The sequence below is a fragment of the Equus asinus genome, chromosome 2 (assembly GCF_041296235.1).
Source record: "Equus asinus isolate D_3611 breed Donkey chromosome 2, EquAss-T2T_v2, whole genome shotgun sequence".
Lineage (NCBI taxonomy): Eukaryota > Metazoa > Chordata > Mammalia > Perissodactyla > Equidae > Equus > Equus asinus.
The window spans coordinates 45,111,241-45,128,101 of record NC_091791.1 but is presented as its reverse complement, the minus strand read 5'-3'; the positions used below and the strand labels follow the sequence as shown (position 1 = coordinate 45,128,101).

Here is a 16,861-nt window from a genome sequence, read left to right as displayed (position 1 = left end):
GATAAATCTCAAGTATTAAACTTTGAGTGATAATTGGCTGAACATTTCCAAATTTCCCTTCTTAACTTTTTGTACTTAAAGAAATACCTAGAAATTCACCAATTGCATCTATGTATGCTGTGTATAGATATAAAAGGTTACTATTTTAAATATTCATAAACTTCAAAAGTTATATTTTAATTAGAGATTGTGCAGGACAGATTAGAATAAGCTATAATATGCCACGTTCAATGCTAGCTTTATGTATTACATTATCTTTTGCATATAAAACAAATAATTTGTAGTTCTTGGAAATGTCCTTTTAATCTCCAGCTAGTTATTAGAAGAGAACTTGAAGTGGAGATAATTAAATTAGCAAAAGGTCTTTAATGTTTCTGGTTATCAAATTAGAGAGAGTCTGTTTCTGAAGTCCTGGTGTGTATATCATCTTCAAAGGGAAGCATTTGACAATGAAAATCTCGTGGCTTTCATAAATTGTTAAATTCACAGTGTTGTTTGTGACACAACCATGTTATACTACAGTCACATATGTGTACGCGGGTTCACAGCCCAGCACTTATTGCAGTATTGCACTGTCAGGATACCTGACATAAAAAAAGTGCTTACAAGTGATGAGTACGTGAATGAATATACCTAACTAATTTACTAACAGAGACTACGGTTGAAAGGAAGAAAAGAAATTGAGGAGGATTAGTTATAAAGGAAGTAGAGAAGGACTGAAGGATTTGAACAAAGGGAAAGAAGTAAATATTTGGTAACTAAGTCACATAGCAAAACTTGATTACCTTAGATTACTAGTGTTGTAAAGGGATGAGTCAAGGAAGCTATGTTTGTTGGCACCATTGTTGGCACACTCAGAGAACAGAAAAAAAATATGAACTTAGAAACCTAGTAATTTTACCTTGATAGGTAAAATCACGAATAAACACTAAAAGATGGCAGATACTCATATTTATTTAGTTTTTTTGTTAATTGAAACTGCATGCTAATAAACACTTTTGGTGATTTAAAAATAATAATTGAATTTTATTACAATTGACTCTAAAGTATAACAAAATCAGGATCCTCAAAATGTGGCTCAAAATATGTTTAGTTGCATGTATGTTTGAATTTACTTTTTAAAATAAATAATTTAACTTTTTATTAGCTAACATATTTGATTAATCAAAATATTCTACTTCCTAGCCACGCTGAGCAATTGGGGTCATGACACTGAAATGAAGTTGCCTGTTTGAAAACATTAGTGTTAAGCCTCTTGACTTCTTACAACTCTTAACAACTTCGATTATTTTACAATAAATAGATCAATGGAAATTATTATCTATAGTATTAATTTTTTATTGTTCCAAGATATATGTAGCACACTGATCTTATATCAAAATCATGGACTTAGAAGCTACCCTGATACGAGATACTATGAATACAGAATTTGTATCAGGTTCAAGTGAAACCATTCAATTCAAAGTTATTTGAAATATATACATATTGAAGCTTTAAAAAGATGGACAGATTATCTTGTGGATCAAACCATGCCCACCTTTTAATATAATAGTGTGCATTTCTACTTTCTCGTGTTTACATAGAAATTTTTAAAATGTGAATTCTAGTTTTTATCCAAATTAACGTATTTAACAATTCCAGACTCTCTACTTTGCCCTCAACTCTTGATACCATACTAGAAAAGTAATCTATTATATTAAATTACATTTCCCACCATACTATGTGTAATATTTTATAAGGTGCCACAATCTATAATAATACCTTATCTCCCTGTATCATCTCTATTATTTTTTTATAGCCTTCTTGGTATCCACTCTCTCTCAATTTTTCCTTTTTATTTGCTCCACTTCCTTCCTATTCCACTTCGCAGACACCAATCCAAGACTCCTCACTTTGTGTCTCTGTTCCTTCTCTGAATTGCAGAGATTCATGTCTTATCTTTCAGCAATGGCAATAAAATAGTGAAGGGTTTCCAATGCTTAGTTAATTACCTCTGTTTTAAACTTTTGCAATTACTTCCTTTTTATGTATATATTATTTTTTTCTAGACACTTAGACACATGCAGTCAATTCATATATTTTCAATCTAATCATACGAAATATTTTAATTAACATAAATATTATGTTTCCCTTTAGAGAATCTTTACAGCATTAAAATAAGAAAGAGCATGCATGATATTTATAGGTAACGAATTATACATAACTAATTTTATTTCTATTTTACATTAAATGTGAGAATAGGATAGTACTATACATACGTGCAGTTTATTACTGCAAATGAAGTAATTGTAAAATCCTACAGCTAAAATCTAAAATTGTGGGCTTCAATTTCCTTTTCTTGCATTTACTTTTTATATCTTGAGCCCAGTGAGGTTCTGGAAAATATTTATATTAAATAATCAATAAGAATATAGTCAATTAAATTGTCTTCTATCCTATCCTTCTTCCTACTCTTTTTCCTTTTATTAAGATTAATTATACTAGTACTTATTTCAGTATTTTGTTTCCCACAGAATGAGTCATTGTCTTTGGATAGTTTAGCTCAATTATCAGTAAATATCTAGTTAAATCTATTTTTTTAGACATTCTTAATACCATTATGTATATTTTGTAATAAATTTGAAAAATTAATGTCCAGGTAATGGACTAATAGCTGCGTTATTTATTCAAGATTTTAAATAATGGCATTCTTTTTTTCAAAGACGAAAGACCCAGAGCTTCAGCTGTTTCTAAATGATTACACCTCAGTCTTCACTGTCACACAGACTGGTGTCACTCGCTACCTCACCTTACTTCAGCCCGTGGACAGGGAAGACCAGCAAACTTACACCTTTTCGGTAAAGAGATTTCATATATATATATGTATATGTGTATGTAACAAGGAGATGTCTGTTTAAAATTGAGGAGATCAATGATGTGAGAGAAAAAAATGCAATATTTTCAGATAATATCATAGAGAATACCAGTAATAAAATGTTTCTCACGTGTATTTCTCCTGTTTCTGTTCTTAAGTTTGTATAGTTGTTACCATTCTTTCTGACAGAAGAAAAATAGCTTTTGAGATGAAAACAAGAAACCAGGAATTTCATGTTTCACCATGCACTCATGATTGATTTCAATTAATATATTATAAACTAGAAGCTGCAAAGTCAAGAGTTATTTCCTAACCTTTATTTTATTTATTGATTTTTATTTCATTTTTAATTTTGTCCTAGGGTTAGGCCAGCGGTTCTTAAATGGAGATGATCCCCATCCCACCCCCCACACTCATTCTGTCCTTCCCCTGGAGACATTTGGCACTGTCTGGAGACGTTTTGGGTTGCCACTACTATGAGAGGGTGCTATTGGCATGTGATGGGTAGACACCAAGGATGCTTCTGAGCATCCTATAATACCAGGACAGCCTCCCACAAGAAAGAATTAGCTGGCTCAAAATGTCAATAGTATGGAGATGGAGAAAGCTTAGCTTAGATTAATCAACAAAAAAGAAAGAAGACTATTAAAGCTGTGATTGTAAATAGTGATTATGAGATATATATATATATGCATTACTAGAGGTTTGAGAGGTGAATATAGATAAAAAGGAAGTTCTATCTATTATCCAAATTCCTGAACTAGATTTTATTCAGGTATAAGAGAAAAATGAGCTGATGGAAAAGTACAGGTGATGGGACTTATATAGGAGTTCTTTCTGGAGAAACTTACACAGCAGAACTAGAGCTTCCAGAAAACCTAAAGTGATAAAACTTGGATACCAAGTGGATTTCGGAAGTCATTCAAAAAAAGAGTAGTAATGTTGTAGGACTGATTTTGTCAGACCTTCTTAAAATGTTAACCATGTAATTAAAACATCACTATTAACTAACGCCAGTGAGTCCTTTAAAAATTGCCATCTTGTGAATTGCTAGAAAAAGATATTAGATATCTAGGTCACCTTTCTTGACTGATATAAGCACGTGGCTATAAAAGCAGCTATTGTATTGTATACAAAATATGCAAAAGTGGAAAATATATTTTAGTAATTTTTTAAAGGTTAAATAGTAGTCAACTCCTAAGAATCACTTCAAGCTTCTAAGACATTTTGCATACCTGCTTATTTAAAATGTGCTTGGAATTGAAGACATTAAAAATAAAACAGAATCCTCCATAATTGCCTCTTAGCACATTCAAACACTTTGATTATATGTACTAATCCAGTTTTATCACTTCCTTTTATCAACAAACATTTTAGCACTCTTTTTAAACTGTCAATTACTTATAAGAACCTTCTTAAATTGTAAGGATGAATTCTGTACTGCTTATGTTTGCATGACTCTCTACTAAATGTATTTTTCTACCTCCAAAGATAACAGCATTTGATGGTGTGCAAGAAAGCGAGCCAGTTATTGTCAATATTCGGGTGATGGATGCAAATGATAACACTCCAACGTTCCCTGAAATATCTTATGATGTCTATGTTTATACAGACATGAACCCCGGGGACAGTGTCATACAGGTAAATACCCATATAATCTGAGGATATATTCAAAGCGATTATTTCCATGGGCATTAACAACTGCATTAAGAAATTGGTTAAGAAATTGCTCAGGAAATGAAAATGAATTTCAGATTTATTGAATGGCATAATTTAGCTTAAACAGCTTTAAATTTATGTTTACTTTCCAAATAAAAGTATATTTTTATACACTTTAAAGTAGAATTAACTAGTTATTAGATGTAAACACAGCTCTTTGACCTATTTATACTTGACTTTTAAAAATGTAACATAAGGAATATATTTAATATACTGAAATTTCAAGTATTAGACATGTAGTTTAAAATTTCAAATTATTTTGAACTATTGTAGAAATGCGTTAAATTTCTTTTGGTGATGAATCAAAGGACTGCATTAATAAATTGGCAGATAATACCATTAGACATCAGTTGCCTAGATGTAAAACGGAATCATCACAACAGGGAAAATTAAGATTAGATAGTAGATGGTATCTTTGAAAGCACAGAAATCTGGCAAAATCTTCATCTTTGATTAGTCTTATTTTTACCATCAACTGTACTTATTGCATTTAAATAAATTGTAAATTATCTCAAAATCTTTTTTGGTATTCTGCATATAAATCATAAACAAGTAATATTCTTTCTTGAGGATTTTCGTCTAAAGTGTAGTTGACTCTGGTATTTTCTAAACTGACTGCACATTTAAATCATCTAGGGAGCTGTTTAGAAATAAGATGACCAGGATTCACTTCAGCCTTCCTGGATCTGAAGCTCTATGAGCAATACTTAGGTAATCGATATCAAAAACCCAAACCCCAACCGTTTCAGTTGCCCAGCCATGTAAAGATTACTGATCTAGATTTTCCTCTAAATCTGAGAGTTAGAGGTAATACATTTAAGATACTCTCAGGCCAAGAAGGCCATGATTTTCTCTACTTTGTAGAGTATTTGAATGCCTCCAAATTGTTACTAAATTTCATATATTATATATTATATAACAATATGTTCTATATGATATATACTAATAGATAATAGTATATAATAGTATCATACGTAATAAATATTAATAAATAAATGTATGTATCTCTATATTTTACTATCATATAAATAGTTCAGAGTATTAAAACAGCAGTCCAAACGCCTCAACAACATACTCACATCTTCGCATCATGCTTCTTGTTTTCCTCTCCAGCTCCATGTTGGGCCCTCTATTCCTATACATATGCTTCAGTCCTATTGAACTACTTCCAGTTACCTGAATGTGCCTTACTCTTTCTCATTTTCTCCAATTATCTCCTCTAATTTGATCTCTTTTTCTTCTGTTTATGGCTTGATTATTTTCTTTTATCCTTTAGATTCTTTTCCTTCTAAGGAAGCTTTCTTTAGTAGTTTTCAGGAGGTAGTTCCTAATAATTCTTCCCTAATAGTTTCTGTTCTTGCAACCCACCAGTAAACACAGGAGTTTGTAGCCAAGATACTGTGATACAGTGGTGTGTCCTTCTCAATGTGAGCTGTTTGGGAAGAAACGTTAACAATAATGCCTCACAGCTTTTGTATGCTATTTTCTGTTCACCAAGAACACTCTTCTTATCCCAGATTTTACAAGGCTGACTCACTTTCATCATACAAGACCCAGCTCAAAATGTCACTTCCTCAGAGAAAACTTGGCTAACAGCTTTGACACTAGTCAGTAGCCTCCACTCACACTTTCTTTCTCTGTAACTCACCATTTCCTCCTCACTGTCATAGCCACTAGGACCATCTGAAGTTATCTTATTTTCTCCTTACCACTACCCCAAGTGGAAAACTCTAAGAGATCAGCGACTGTCTTGTTTGCCACTGTAATGCCAGCACATGCCAGATATACCAACCATGCAGTAAATATTTATTGAGAGGATGAATTATTACCAACTGTGCATGATATAATTGTTACTATAAATTGGAAATAATTCAGTACTATCCCTGTTTTATTTTACTTATGGATTAAAATATGCTTTCTTGAGTGATATAGAAAGGGGTGAGATCATAGCCTGGGGCACTGGAATGCACCTCAAAGTGCATCTCATGTGTGAGCATCCTATGCTGTGTAGGTGGTAGTGGGGGAAAATGTTTCAAACAGCCACCATACATTGTATTCATATCTTGGTTATGGCACTTGTCATATTGATGAAATGTACCTTTTTACCCATTTGTCTTGAGAGAAGAATTGTAATTAGTTTATTTCTGTACCCGTAGCATCTGTAATCATAGTAGTAGATGCTTCATAAATGTTGATTTGAGGATGAAAGGAAGACACGCAGACAAGTTGATATGAATGAATAGGAAGGTAGAAACATAACAGCCTTTATTTCTAGTCAGTTCATGAACCTGGAGAGCTATTTATCTTTACCAAGGCACTCTTTCATAAAGAGTAAAATTATAGTTTATACAGATAAAGGAATGACAATTATTGTCATGATCTTATTTAATTAGACCTGATTCCCATCTCTATAATAACATAATTGGAAATAAAAGTAAGTTTATACAGGAAAATAGCCAGCAGGGAACTGGGAAGTGTAACTAAGAAAACGATAGCAATTATGTGGTGGAATCGTATCTCAAAAAACATTTGCCTTAGGGGATCAAGAGCTTATTTCTGGCATTTGCAGTCTACAAAAGTTAATTTCCCTTATGTATCTCTTTATAAAACAGATCTTGACTTGCCTTTAAAGATTCATATTTTATATATTTCCCTGAACTATGAGGATTATGAAGATAGATTGTTGTTTGTGTTTATATGCCTTTTGTTTTTTAAATTATTTACATACCAAGAAATAAAGCTTTATAATTAGTATTTTTGATGTTATTCCTGGTATGTGGTAAAAGAGTGGTACAGCTGTAAAACATCTTCCGAGGGCCTAAAAATCAAAGGAAATAGATTTCCCATTGAGAGAAAAATTTTAAAACAAAGCAAATGATTCAGAACTGTGATCTTCAACTGGATTTTAAGGGTCACAAAATAGGTTCTTATGCTCCATCCACCCTTAAGACCTCATCAACTCTGCCTTTCCCCATTATCCCAACAGAAAATCAGTTAGTTTATTTTTGGTTAGTAATCTGATGTCAAAAAGAGTGACAGTATTAGAAACAAAGGTGATGATGAGAACTCTCCAGCAAGGACAGCCTTGGATAACTGATTTTAAGTATCATAATGAGATCATTTTTTATCTATCATTTTCAGTGTGGTTTGAGACTATCTTGGCTCAATCTAAGTACGTACTTAATTATTTGAGCCCAGTATCTTTTCGTTACGAGGTAGCTATCCTTGCCTCCGAGAAGTGCATAGGTTGGTCATAACGATGTGAGTCACTAGGTCCGGCTTAAAAGTTCTCAGTTATAAATTGGTCTTCTGACTTTATCTACATCTCTTATGCTTGATTATTATGAAAAGGATGAGAGTGATTTGATGTACATGGTTCATGAACCACCCTAAAACGAGCACTGCGTAGAACAGCATCTGCGTCTTTCATAATCAGATCCTTAGCACATTTTGGGTTTAGGGAGAAATTACTGGCATGAGTGACAAAGATTTTTTTTTTCAGTATATGCAGCATATTTTGTGATGCTTGAGAGACCCTTTTGTAGGCCATCAATGAAATCTTACAGGTTTACACTAATGGATATCATACTCTATTGTCTTAAGGTCTCATTTCACACATTGCTAGTTTTCTTGAAAAACCAATTGCTCTATATTAAAGATATAGATTTTGATTCACAGTTTAATATTTTGAAGATGTAGATTTTAATATCAGTAGTTAACTATCCAGTCTGTACTCCATAGATGCTATTCCTAAACTTTTACAATTGTCTTAAATCAATGATTCTTAATCCTAATTGAATATCAGAGTTCCACTTGAGGAACTTTTAAAAGGATCGATGCATGGACTCCACCCTGAGATATTTCATGTAAATGATCTGGCCATTCATAGTAGAGTCACTTGGAGAGATTTTATTTAATAGAACAAAGCAGCTCTAATATGCAGCCAATTTTGAGAAGAACTGCCTTAAACTGCGACAATATTTTTATACCTCTGAAGATTGGAATTCTGAATTCATGAAGATGGCGTCCCATATGGAGCTGAGTGCTTTGGGTGTCACCCATCTCTTTCCATTTTTCTCATTCTTCAATCTTCTTACTTTCTTCTGTGATGCTTCTTATGCTTTAAAGTTCACTCTTACCCTCACTTTCACCTGTGCTCCACTAATTATTCCATTTCTTTCCAGTTTCTTTCACTACAATAATCTCTTCCTCTCCACTGGTTCTTTCCCCTTGGCCTATAAACATTCTTAAATCTCACCACACCCTGCCATAAACACTTCCCCTACATGAACCTTTATGTTGCTATCCCACTCTGGTATATTCAGGCACTTGGATTGGTTGATAAATTTAGAGAATTTATTGTTATTATTTATAATTATATATCATTTCATTAATTTTACTAAAATAAATAGTTGTATAATCTGACTTTCCCTCACATCATACCACTAAAATCATGTAAAATCATAAATCTGAGTCTGTCTCTTATTGTCAAATGCAGAAGCATTTCCCAGTCCTTAATCTATGTAAAACTCTCAATTTTACCCTTTCATGGAAGACTTGCCTGGTTCTCATCCTACCTCTCTGGTGACTGAGGGACTTTGTTGCTGCCTCCTTGTTAAGTTCTCACTGTTTGGTTCTCTTCTGTTTCATCTTTTACCAAGTTTTCAAGCATCACCTCTATGTATCCTTGAGTCTCCCAAAGTTAAATGCCCTGTGATGACCTGAGCATTAGGCTGACATTCCAGGTATCTGTTGCACACGGCAATGTAAATTTTTGACAGGCACTTCAAACTGGACATCTTCCAAGATAAATGAACTAATTATTTATCTTTCTTCTAATACAGAAGCACACACACACAGCCTCAAACACATATATCCTGTCCTCTATGGAGGCCTCATATTGTGAAGGGCCCAATTAATCTTAGATTACACAGGCTTCAAGCTAGCAACCTCAGAATCATGTTTCTTTTCTCCCTCCTTCACCATGCATCTAGATGGTCATCCAGTTTCTGAAATTGCCATTTCAGACTGTATCTGTCTGTCGTCATTTCCTTTTCCGTGCCTATGCACTGCCGTAAGTTAGACTACTACAGTAGACTCTGACAACCCTGTTTCTGCAGCTTCTCCACCACCTGCTACAAAATGACTATTCTGAAGCAAGATTCAGAGCAGGTCCCCATTCTTCCGGAAAACCTACCCAAAAAAGAGTGCAGTCTCCGCACATGCAATCAAGAAGATTTATGCAATAGTTCAAATATTTTGTCATCTCCTGCTACATTCCTCCATGGAGGATCTCAACTCTGAGATCATATACAGGGGTTTTTTTTTTGTTTAATTTTAGCATGGAATATCTTTCCTGTTCTATGCCTATTGACATCTCTCTCAAGTTTTAAGTTTTGGTCCACATTACACCTTTTTTCATTCTGTAGTACACAGTTCAAATGTTACTTTTTTAATAAAGGCTTTATTTTGCTAACAAGTCAGAATTCATTGTTCTTTCCACCAGACTCCCACAGATCCAGCTAGTAACCCTATCTATCATACATTTTACTCTGCCTTGCATTAAGGTCAGCTTTTATGTCTGTCTAGCCTACTAAACTATAAATTCCTTTAGGACAGAAACTCTTAACAATCTCTAACCACCAGTGGTCAGCATAATAACTTCCACACAGTATGGAGTCACCAAATATCCATTGAATTTATTCCCTCCATTAATGTGCTCGCAATCAGTTTTAAAAAGTCTCATTCTAGAAATGTGTTGTTTGGCTTAAGAATTCTCTCTGTTATATATAGAGAGTTATCTCCCACAGCCACTTCTCAAAATGCTTTGTAACTTCACAGCTTCAGCCGCCTACCCCTTTAACGCTCTTGCTATGGAAAAATACCTTACACTGGAAACGTTCCTGATACATTTCTCTTAGTTGTGTCTGTCAAAGTTCATTGAATCTTACAGCTAGGAATTACTTTGAAAATATTTCTTTTTCACTGCTTAATTTTATAAAGAATTTGAGTTAATACGTTGATAAATAATTTGTCCAAATTCATGAAGTTTACAAGTGGCAGAGTTGACGTTGAATCCATTTAAAGACGATAGAATCTGGAGCTAGACCAGCAAGTTTTGCCCCCTTCTGCCACTGTGTACCTTCATGTGACTTTGGACAAATAGTTTAGCCTTCTATGCTTCAATTTTCTAATCTTTAAAATGGTGATGATAGTACCAGCTTCACAAGGGTGTCATGAGTATTAAATTGGTTATATGAACTACTACCACATGTGCACTTTGCAAATGATAGTCTTGTATAAATGTTATCTAGTTATTATTATTATTGAACAAGTCTCATGAGTTATATAAAAGATTTATGACTATTAATATCCTTTACTGCCTTATCTGAGTATATCTCTCAGTGTTATGTGTGTTATTTAGTACTCTGTGGTAGATGCACAAACATTACATATAAAATTATATATTAAAAGTTCTTAAAATAATTTCCAATATTATGGCTAAAATTAGGATAAGCCTGTACAGCATTTTAATACCTTTTGACAATTTATTTTACATCAATTAATGATATTGCTCTCTGTGGTGTGTTTGTGATATCATAATTAAAGTTTGATGGTTATATTTATTTAAGGTCTTGGTGAGATTTAGTATTTCAGCAAATACCAGATAAAGATTTGCTGAACAAAGCTTACAAAAATGTAAATTTTTACATTTGTACATAATATTGTTTTTGATATTTAAAACAATTTAATTTTGCTAAAGACCACACTATAATTTCTTACCTAAACATTTGCTTTAGAATCAAAACATATAACCAAAATTATTATTCTTAATTTATATAGGGTACCGAATCATCTTGCAGACATTAAGTGAATTTGAAGTTTTGTTACATCATCTATATTTTGTTCAAACGGATGATATTCCTCAGCTAAGAAAATAACAACACCCTCCATTTAGTTATTCAAGCTGGACACCAGAGAGTTATTCTTGCCACATTCTCATTTACTCCCGCTTCCCAATCTGTTACCAAGTCTTACTAATTTCTCCTCATATACTTATTGAATACATCTACTTGATTTTCTTCCCACTGCCACCATCCTAGTAAGAGCCACCATCAGCTGTTACTTAGACAACTGCAATACCCTTCTTTAGATTTTATTCTCTCCTCTCTCTATCTTCTCATTCAGCAAAGGGCTTTTTTAAATTTGAAATCAGATTAATAACTCCCATACTTAGAAAAAGGAACCCTCATACACTGTTGGTGGGAATGCAAACTGGTGCAGCTACTATGGAAAATAGTATGGAGTTTTCTCAAAAATTTAAAAATAGAACTGCCATATGACCCACCTATCCCACTACTGGGTATCTATCCAAAGAAATTGAAATCAGCAATTGAAAGAGACCCATGCACCCCTATGTTCATTGCAGCATTATTCACAATAGCCAAGACATGGAAGCAACCTAAGTGCCCATCGACTGATGATTGGATAAAGAAGATATGGTGTATATATACACAATGGAATACTACTCAGCCATAAAAAAGGATAAAATCATCCCATTCACAACAACAGAGTTGGACCTTGAGGGTATTATGTTAGGTGAAACAAGCCAGATAGAGAAAGACAATCTCTGTGTGACTCCGCTCATATGTGGAAGTTAAACATGTAGACAAAGAGAACTTTACTCAAGTAGCTATATTTTTTCCTGTTTGCCAAGTTCGAATAGTTAACTTGAATAATAAAGAGATTAAAAAAGACTTTCTGAGAAATAAGTATGTTGAAAAGTGCTTAATTTTACAATAGATAATTACTTTGTTTAAAAGTCCAACTATTATTACAGGAAAAATATCTGCATGTTATTTATCTGTGTATATATATTTTTTATTACTTGTTACATACTTCTGCCACTTCTACATACTCTATCACTTTCATAACATGACTTTTGTCCACTGTAATGAATAACCATATGTTGAATCAAAGACGGTTTGATGTATTAATGACCACGGGGCACCACATACTAGAATCTCAATGTACAATAATCCTAGAAGAAAAAATAGTCATAAAGCAAGCCAAGAAAAATAATTAATCATAAAATTCTTTTCCTATAATATTTAGGATTCTTTTGGTTGAAGCAACATATTTTCAAATTAAATTAGCTTTCTAAATTTATTGATTATTATTTTTTTGGTGAAGAAGATTGGCCCTGAGCTAACATCCGTTGCCAATCCTGCTCTTTTTTGCTAGAGGAAGATGGTCGCTGAGCTAACATCTGTGCCAATCTTCCTCTAGTTTGTGTGTGGAACAATGCCACGGCATGGCTTATGAGTCGTGTGCTGATCTGCACCCAGGATCCAAATCTGCGAACCCCAGGCCACCCAAGCTGAGCGTCTGAACTTGACCACTACACCACTGGGCCAGCCCCTAACCTAGCTTTTTTTTTTTTTCATGTCTCTATTTTTTTTTTTTTATTAATGTTATGATATATTACAACCTTGTGAGATTTCAGTTGTACATTTTTGTTAGTCATGTTGTGGGTACACCACTTCCCCCTCCGTACCCTCCCCCCACCCCCCCTTTTCCCTGGTAACCACCGATCAGATCTCCTTCTCAATATACTAATTTCCACCTATGAGTGGAGTCATATAGAGTTCGTCTTTCTCTGACTGACTTATTTCGCTTAACATAATGCCCTCGAGGTCCATCCACGTTGTTGTGAATGGGCCAATTTCGTCTTTTTTCTTGGCTGAGTAGTATTCCATTGTGTATATATACCACATCTTCTTTATCCAATCATCAGTTTCTGGGCATGTAGGCTGGTTCCACGTCTTGGCTATTGTAAATAATGCTGCGATGAACATAGGGGTGCAACGGACTCTTGAGATATCTGATATCAGGTTCTTAGGATAGATACCCAGTAATGGGATGGCTGGGTCATAGGGTATTTCTATTTTTAACTTTTTGAGAAATCTCCATACTGTTTTCCATAGTGGCTGTACCAGTTTGCATTCCCACCAACAGTGTATGAGGGTTCCTCTTTCTCCACAACCTCTCCAACATTTGTCGTTCTTGGTTTTGGATGTTTTTGCCAATCTAACGGGGGTAAGGTGATATCTTAGTGTAGTTTTGATTTGCATTTCCCTGATGATTAGCGATGATGAACATCTTTTCATGTGTCTATTGGCCATATTCATATCTTCTTTTGAGAAATGTCTGTTCATGTCCTCTGCCCATTTTTTGATCGGGTTGTTTGTTTTTTTGTTGTTAAGCCGTGTGAGTTCTTTGTATATTATGGAGATTAACCCTTTGTCGGATAAGTGGCTTGTAAATATTTTTTCCCAATTAGTGAGCTGTTTTTTTGTTTCAATTCTGTTTTCCCTTGCCTTGAAGAAGCTCTTTAGTCTGATGAAGTCCCATTTGTTTATTCTTTCTATTGTTTCCCTCAACTGAGGAGTTACAGTGTCTGAAAAGATTCTTTTGAAACTGATGTCAAAGAGTGTACTGCCTATATTCTCTTCCAAAAGACTTATTGTCTCAGGCCTAATCTTTAGGTCTTTGATCCATTTTGAGTTTATTTTGGTGTGTGGTGAAAAAGAATGGTCAATTTTCAATCTTTTGCATGTGGCTGACCAGTTTTCCCAGCACCATTTGTTGAAGAGACTTTCTTTTCTCCATTGTAGGCCCTCTGCTCCTTTGTCGAAGATTAGCTGTCCATAGATGTGTGGTTTTATCTCTGGGCTTTCAATTCTGTTCCATTGATCTGTGGACCTGTTTTTGTACCAGTACCATGCTGTTTTGATCACTGTAGCTTTGTAGTATGTTTTGAAATCTGGGATTGTGATTCCGCTGGCTTTGTTTTTCTTGCTCAGGATTGCTGTAGCAATTCGCGGTCTTTTGTTGCCCCATATGAATTTTAGGATTGTTTGTTCAATTTCTGTGAAGAATGTTCTTGGGATTCTGATTGGGATAGCATTGAATCTGTATATTGCTTTAGGTAGTATGGACATTTTAACTATGTTTATTCTTCCAATCCATGTGCAAGGAATGTCTTTCCATCTCTTTATGTCATCGTCAATTTCTTTCAAGAAAGTCTTGTAGTTTTCATTGTATAGATCCTTCACTTCCTTGGTTAAGTTTATCCCAAGGTATTTTATTCTTTTCGTTTCGATTGTGAATGGGATAGAGTTCTTGAGTTCTTTTTCGGTTAGTTTATTGTTAGTGTATAGAAATGCTACTGATTTATGCACGTTAATTTTATACCCTGCTACTTTGCTGTAGTTGTTGATTATTTCTAATAGTTTTTCTGTGGATTCTTTGGGGTTTTCTATGTATAGGATCATGTTGTCTGCAAACAACGAGAGTTTTACTTCTTCGTTACCTATTTGGATTCCTTTTATTTCTTTTTCCTGCCGAATTGCTCTGGCCAGCACCTCCAGTACTATGTTGAATAGGAGTGGTGAAAGTGGGCACACTTGTCTTGTTCCTGTCCTCAGAGGGATGGCTTTCAGCTTTTGTCCATTGAGTATGATGTTGGCTGTGGGTCTATCCTATATGGCCTTTATTATGTTGAGGTACTTTCCTTCTATACCCATTTTACTGAGGGTTTTTATCATAAATGGGTGTTGGATCTTGTCGAATGCTTTCTCTGCATCTATTGAGATGATCATGTGGTTTTTGTTTTTCATTTTGTTGATGTAGTGTATCACGTTGATTGACTTGCGGATGTTGAACCATCCCTGTGTCCCTGGTATAAATCCCACTTGATCATGGTGCATAATCTTTTTGATGTATTGCTGTAATTGGTTTGCCAAAATTTTGTTGAGGATTTTTGCATCTATGTTCATCAGTGATATCGGCCTGTAGTTCTCCTTCTTTGTGTTGTCCTTGTCAGGTTTGGGGATCAGAGTGATGTTGGCTTCATAGAATGTGTTAGGGAGTTCTCCATCTTTCTCAATTTTCTGGAACAGTTTGAGGAGAATAGGTATTAAGTCTTCTTTGAATGTTTGGTAGAATTCTCCAGAGAAGCCGTCTGGTCCTGGACTCTTGTTTTTGGGGAGGTTTTTGATTACCGTTTCTATTTCCTTACTTGTGATTGGTCTATTCAGATTCTCCATTTCTTCCTGATTCAGTTTGGGGAGATTGTAGGAGTCTAGGAATTTGTCCATTTCTTCCAGGTTGTTCAATTTGTTGGCATATAGTTTTTCATAGTATTCTCTTATGATCTCTTGTATTTCATTGGTATCTGTTGTGATTTCTCCTCTGTCATTCCTGATTTTATTAATTTGCGATTTCTCTCTTCTTTTCTTGGTGAGTCTGGCTAGGGGTTTGTCAATTTTGTTAATTCTTTCGAAGAACCAACTCTTTGTTTCATTGATCCTTTCTATTGTCTTTTTTGTTTCAATATCGTTTATTTCTGCTCTTATTTTTATTATTTCCCTCCTTCTACTGACTTTGGGCTTTGTTTGTTCTTCTTTTTCTAGTTCTGTTAGGTGTCGTTTGAGGTTGCTTACGTGAGCTTTTTCTTGTTTAGTGAGGTGAGCCTGTATTGCAATGAATTTCCCTCTTAGGACTGCTTTTGCTGCATCCCAAATGATTTGGTATGTCGTGTTCTCATTTTCATTTGTCTCCAGATAATATTTGATTTCTTCTTTAATTTCTTCAATGATCCATTGTTTGTTGAGAAGTGTGTTGTTTAGTCTCCACATTTTTGCACCTTTCTCTGCTTTTTTATTGTAGTTGATTTCTAGTTTAATAGCGTTATGATCAGAAAAGATGCTTGATATTATTTCAACTCTCTTGTATTTATTGATGTTTGCTTTGGTTCCCAAAATATGGTCAATCCTTGAGAATGTTCCATGTGCACTTGAGAAGAATGTGTAACCTGCTGTTTTTGGATGAAGTGTTCTATATATATCTATTAAGTCCATCTGGTCTAATTTTTCATTTAATTCTATTATTTCCCTGTTGATTTTCTGTCTGGATGTTCTGTCCATTGGTGTTAATGGTGTGTTGAGGTCCCCTACTATTATTGTATTGTTGTTGATGTCTTATTTTAGTTCTATTAAGAGTTGCTTTACAAATTTTGGTGCTCCTGTGTTGGGTGCGTATATATTTATAAGTGTTATGTCTTCTTGGTGGAGAGTCCCTTTTATCATTATATACTGTCCCTCTTTATCTTTCTTTATCTGTTTTGCTTTGAAATCTACCTTGTCTGATATTAGTATAGCGACACCTGCTTTCTTTTGTTCATTATTAGCTTGGAGTATTGTTCTCCATCCCTTCACTCTGAGT

At 34.3% G+C, this 16,861-nt stretch overlaps 1 protein-coding gene across 5 annotated transcripts in view; it reads left to right on the top strand.

Moving 5' to 3' along the window:
* PCDH15 (protocadherin related 15) overlaps window positions 1-16,861 on the top strand; it is a 1,592,394-nt gene that overhangs the window by 1,294,352 nt on the left and 281,181 nt on the right. For all 5 annotated transcript variants that reach the window (XM_070487986.1, XM_070487962.1, XM_070487971.1 and 2 more), the window contains 2 exons: window positions 2,703-2,837; window positions 4,346-4,495. In XM_070487986.1, the coding sequence (XP_070344087.1) occupies window positions 2,703-2,837; window positions 4,346-4,495 (285 nt within the window). The remainder of the gene's footprint in view (window positions 1-2,702; window positions 2,838-4,345; window positions 4,496-16,861) is intronic.